Source organism: Psammomys obesus, unplaced genomic scaffold (genome assembly GCF_907164565.1).
Source record: "Psammomys obesus unplaced genomic scaffold, mPsaObe1.curated_primary_1811, whole genome shotgun sequence".
Lineage (NCBI taxonomy): Eukaryota > Metazoa > Chordata > Mammalia > Rodentia > Muridae > Psammomys > Psammomys obesus.
The window spans coordinates 39,656-45,655 of NW_026595363.1; the positions used below are offsets into that span (position 1 = coordinate 39,656).

At 34.1% G+C, this 6,000-nt stretch overlaps 1 protein-coding gene across 1 annotated transcript in view; it reads left to right on the top strand.

Annotated features, from left to right (window-relative positions):
• LOC129685721 (traf2 and NCK-interacting protein kinase-like) overlaps positions 1-4,703 on the top strand; it is a gene marked incomplete at its 5' end in the record, with an annotated part of 42,362 nt that extends 37,659 nt beyond the window's left edge. Inside the window, one exon of the mRNA XM_055619232.1 lies at positions 3,587-4,703. Coding sequence (XP_055475207.1) covers positions 3,587-3,838 — 252 coding nt within the window. The remainder of the gene's footprint in view (positions 1-3,586) is intronic.
• Between the last annotated feature and the right edge of the window lie 1,297 nt (positions 4,704-6,000).

Consider the following 6,000-nt stretch of genomic DNA (forward strand, 5'->3'; position numbering starts at 1 on the left):
AGTAAACCTGTTAGAAGAAAAAGTTGGGAAGAGCCTTGACCTCACTGGCACAGGAGACAACTTCCTGAACAGAACACCAACAGCACAGGCTCTAAGAGCAACAATCAATAAATGGGAGCTCATGACACTGAAAAGCTTCTGTAAAGCAAAAGACACCGTTGTCTTTTGGGATTAAAGGCACAGGCTACCACCACTCTGATTAAACATTTTATCTTAGCTCCTAATCACTCCAATTCTTAGAGATTTAGAAAACAAGTTTGAACTGTGCTAACCCTTTGAATTTTCTTAAAACATTTAAAATCTCTTCGCTGTGTTTTTAATACCAAACAACAAAATTATCCTATTTATTTAAAAACAAAAAACAAAAAACAAAAAACAAAACAAAACAAAACAAAAAAACTCAAAAGCTGGTGTCCAAGATGGTGCTGGCCCTGTGGCAATCTACAGCCTAACATTCTAACATGTAATTAAGACACATGGTTTAAGAAAATCCATTTTTCATTTTATGCAAATAAAGCAAATTGTCTGGTAAATTAGCGTTTGAAAATTTATTTGTTTTTATTTTTCATGTTAGATCAAATAAAAGGCATTTGTTGATCTTTATTATAAGTTAGTTTGGACTGAATGACAAAGCTGTCTGATAAACTATCACTTCTCATTATTCAAAAGATCTCTCGTGCTTGAATCTAATCTTTATCAATTTCATTGGTACCTACAGTTTTCTTCTTCTGTGGAAACAAATACAAAACCTCTTCCCCAATGTAACACATGTTCTGTTTTCCCTTCTGAGGTCAATACATCTTTAAAATATATAGGTTGATTTAATTCAGCACTTTTTTTTTCCCCTATTATCTAATGTTTCTCCACCATGGTTGTTCTTTTCTCGTTGACATTTAAAAATTTTAAAGCTAATAAAGCATTGTGTAGTCCATCTCTGCAGAGGCTTTTATTAGCCCTTTCTATTTATTAAGCCTATCTTTTAAAGGGAGATCAGACCTTTCTCTAACTGCTTGTCCTGTAGGATTTTGTGGTATGCCTATAACATGCTTTATGCTGTAATATGCAAAAATCTGTTTCATTTTATAAGAGACTTTTGCTGAAGCATTATCAGTCTTAATTTGTACAGGTACCTCCATAATAGACATAACTTCTAATACATATTTAATTACAGAATCAGACTTTTCAGAACTTAAAGTGGTTGCCCATTGAAATCCTGAATATGTATCTATGGTATGACACACATACTTTGTCTAAACTCTGAAAAATGAAACATATTTATTTGCCAAATTTCTTTTTGGGGGCTACCTTTTACATTACTTCCTGGAAGTAATGGAGTTTGGTTATACATTGAATAAGTAGGACATTTCTTTGGCTTATTGCCAAGTGATAGAAAAATGTTTCTCCATACCTTTGGTGTTAACATGATGTTTCTTATGAAATTCTGCTGCTTCTAGCACATTTCCTATTAATAGTTGATCAATTTCATTGTTACCTGTGCTAGAGGGCCTGATAGACATTTATGGGATCAGATATGTGTTATATGCAATGGATAATTTTTATTTCTTATCACTTGTGAATAAATAGAAAAGTTATTTCTGAATCATCCAGAATAAGTGGTTCCAATTTGTTAAATAACTTTCTGCATACTGAGAGTCAGTAACTATATTAAGAGATTCAGGAAAATCTAAGAATACCACAAGAATGGCCTGTGGCTCTGATTTTTTAACAAAATCATAAGGGCCTTGAGCCATTTTACTCATTTTTTTTTCCTGATTTGTAACCTGCCTTTCCTGATTTATTTGCATCAGTAAAAAATGTAGGGGGCCCAAAAATTGGTGTCCCTTTTAGTGTACGAGGGAGAATCCAGTTAGTTCTTTTTATAAACTGAAGTCTTTTGTTTTAGGAATATTTGTTGTCTCTCCGTCCTCTCCTTCAAAAAAATTACTGCAAGTTCATTTTTGGCCCATAATGAGGCAATTTCAACATTAGTAAAGGGCACCACAATTTCTGTTGAGCCTAGTCCTGCTAGTTGACAAAGTCTCACTTTTCCTTTCAGAATCAATTTAGAAATTGATTCTACATAGGTCTTTAATTTCTTTTTACTCTGTGTGCTGAAAATATTCACTCTAAGGTATTATTTTCTCTCTGCATAAGAATTCCTGTGGGAGAATGAGTAGAAGACAAAATAACCAAAATACAGTCCAGCTTTAGATCCAGCAGTCCACATGGTCATCCTGTAATTTTTTTTCTACCAGAGCCAATTTTTTCTCAACTTCACTTGATAATTTTCTTGAACTATTTAAGTCATTATCACCTTGTAGGGTTTGAAATAAGCTACTTAGCTCTTAAGGAGTTAATCGAATTTTGGGCTTCAGCCAGTTACTATCTCCTAGCAATTTTTTTAAATCATCATCAATTTATAATATATCTCTCCTGAGTTGTACTTTGTGTGGTTAAATTTTCTGTAAACCTATCTTATATAGCAGATAAAATCTCCCCTTTGCATTTTTCAGGAGCAATTTATAATGCCCAGCAAGGCAAATTTTTCTTTACTTCATCCTTTTTTGCTTCATGGTCTCTTTATTTCAACATTTTTTCCTAGGGTATCTGCATCTGAATCAGCCAGTAAGATATCACCCATATAATGGTAAATTATTGATTGAGGAAACTGTTCATGAATTATTTTTAATGGTTGTTGTACAAAATATTGGCACAAGTTAGGACTGTTTAAATGCCTTGTGGTAAGACTTTCCGATGTTATCTCTTTATTGGATAACTATTATTATAGGTAGGTACTGAGAAAGCAAACCTTTCCTTACTATGCACATACAAAGGGCTTGTGAAAAAGCAATATTTTAAATCAATTACTATCAGCAGTCATGACTTAGGTAATAAAGAAGTCAGTAGGATTCCAAGCTGTAAAGAGCACATTGGCTGAATCTCCATTGGAACTGAGGACCAGCTTACAATATTGCTGTTGCCAAATTGTTTCAGACTTGGGGAATACTTCTGTTTTTAATATCTGCTTCACACAGAGTGAATGCATACCATAGGAACTCATTCCTTAGTTCTCAAATCTAATATGTTTATAGGATTTTATTTGATCTCTTCATTACCTTGGGGTGCCTGTCATCTCTGGTAGGTATTGTATATTAACTATATAAATTAAGGTTGGTTTACTAACAACCTTCGGCCATCCTTCTTCAGTTTTATCATGTGGTGGGGCAGTAGGTTCTTGTCTAAATTCCTCTGTGTCTGGGTCACAAAGCCTTCAAACAGAATGTCCCTCCTTTCTACTTCCTGTGTGTCTCTCTATTAGTCCTCCTGACTTCCTCTTACTCTTTATGGTGTTTTCCGATGTTCACTCCCTGTCAACTGGTTGCTTGCTCTACCTCTTAACCTATGGTTGACTTTATGCAATCCTGTTCAATAAGAAAGCTCTTGGATTAAAGGTGTGTGTTATGGTTGAGCCATACCACAACTAGAAACAGGTTTTTCAGAAAACAACACAATCTCAAGGTTCACAATGTAATCAAATATCCTATAACACATGATTATGAAAAATGCTGTTTTCTTTCTTTGCCAGTTGGTGATGGAGTTCTGTGGTGCTGGCTCTGTCACTGACCTGATCAAGAACACGAAAGGCAACACATTAAAAGAAGAGTGGATTGCATACATCTGCAGAGAGATATTACGGGTAGGTAATAAGTGGGCACTGCTGGCCTTTCAGTTCTTCCAGGAAATATGGTATGTCTTGAGAGATATTCTACACTGTTCAGTCCTAGTGAAATTTGTAAGTGCTGTAGAAATATATTTATTTTATGAGCTAGGAATGTGATACACATTTGTAATCTCAGCATTTGGAATGCTGAGGCAAGAAGATTGTGAATTCAAAGATAGATAGATAGACAGATAGATAATAATAGATTGATAGACAGATAAGTATATATGTATATAGGTAGGTAGATAAATTGATTGAGAGGTAGATAATAGATGATAGGTAGAAAGATTGATAGATGCTAGATGATAAATAGATGAAAGAAAGAAAGAAAGAAAGAAAGAAAGAAAGAAAGAAAGAAAGAAAGAAAGAAAGAAAGAAGACAGATAGATAATAGATGATGGAAAGACTATAGATAGAATAAGAGATAATAGATAAAAATAGTTAGATAGGTGATAGATTATAGATAATAAGTAGACAGATAGATGATAGGTACATAAAGAAAGAAAGAAGACAGACTGACAGATAGATGATAGATGATGGAATGATCATAGATAGAATAACAGATGATATATAAATAGTTAGATATGTGATAGGTTATAGATAATAGGTACATAGATAGGTGATAGGTAGATAGATAGGAAGATAAGAAAGGAAAGAAGGAAGATAGGTAGATAGAAATAGGTAGATTATAGATATTATATGTATATGTAGATACAGATATTGATGGATGGTTTATTCTAACAGTGATGGTTGTAACTGTGGTTTGGAGGTAGGACAGCAGTGATATATCAAGGACCATTCTAGATGATCAAGGTCATCTGTATCTTTGTGTGTAAAGTTGAAATTGCATGATTTCCACAGCAAAACACTTTTTGATGATTTTTTTTTATTATAAATCTGACTTTAGTTTGTGGGGAAGAGATTAAGAGATATGCTGGTTAGTCATTCAAAGTGTCTATTTTCATGATGTCAGATGTTGTAACACCTCCTAACTACATAAATTGACTTTATTCATGTTTGTGCATAAAGGCTAGTTTAAGTGTTTTTACCTTAAAAATCTTTGGAGCTTATCTGCTTAAATGATGATGGTTATGCTTATTTGTTTATTTTAGCACACAAACAACACAATCAGGCAGTAAACCAACAGAGCTGTGTTTGCTCGGCTCAGTTCAGGAAGAAGGCAACTAGGCAAACTAAGTCACTCAGACTAGTTTAATTTTCTTTTGCTACTAATATGGAGGCTAATATGTGTCTACTGGGCAATTCTACTACATCTGCCCAATAGTCATTATTCATTTATAGGTTCTGACTTCTTAATATAAGAAAGCAAAAGTTAAAATTGCATTTCCTGTGTCCTGTGGGTGAGTGGTCATTGAGAAAGGAAGATATTTAATGATGATGTGTAGTCATTAAATGAAAACCAGAATAAACAGGAGACAAGGAGGAAATGAAGCTTAAATCTAGCATTGGCTATAGCAGTAAACAAGTCAGATATTTAGAGGTAAACCCACAGAAGATGATGTCCTTCCTTGTGGCTGTACTGAAAGAAATGGAAGAAAACCTTAATAAATGATGGCACATATAGCTCTCAGAATTCTCAGTATTATAGAGATGTCACTTCTCTATGATTTAATCTATGGTTTCTTAAACTTCTAATCAAAACTTCTCTAAGTGTACTGTGCATAAGCTAGTTTTTAGAAGTTTTATGGACATAAAAATGGCCAAAATAACCAAAGCCATCTTAAAGAAGAATAAAAGTACAGAGTTTATGCTCTCAACTATCAGAATGTACTTAAGGTTGCTAAATAGTAAGACTAAAAAAGGGCAAAGGGCATTGAATCAAGAGTCCCTGAATAGATCCATGTCATGTAAACACTGGTACAAGACAAAGAAGGGGCTACTATGGGGGTGCTTTTTATCACTGTCCATATTGACTTTCGATGTGACAATGTGAAGTTAGCTCCTACTTTAAGCTATATCAAATATTTTACTCTGATAAATACAAATGGCAAAGATAGAAAACACTAAATCAATCAATCTATCTACCTATCAGTCTGTCTGTCTATCCAAGATAGGGTCTCAGATATCCCCAGCTGACTTTTAATTTACTATATAGTTGAGGATGCCTAAGAACTTCTGACTATTCGGCCTCAAACTCTTGAGTGGTGAGATGGTAGACACACATCAGTATACCTGTTTTCAGGTGCTAATATTTTTGTTGTTTTGCTTTGTTGTGTGTGTGTGTGTGTGTGTGTGTGTGTGTGTGTGTGTGTGTGTGT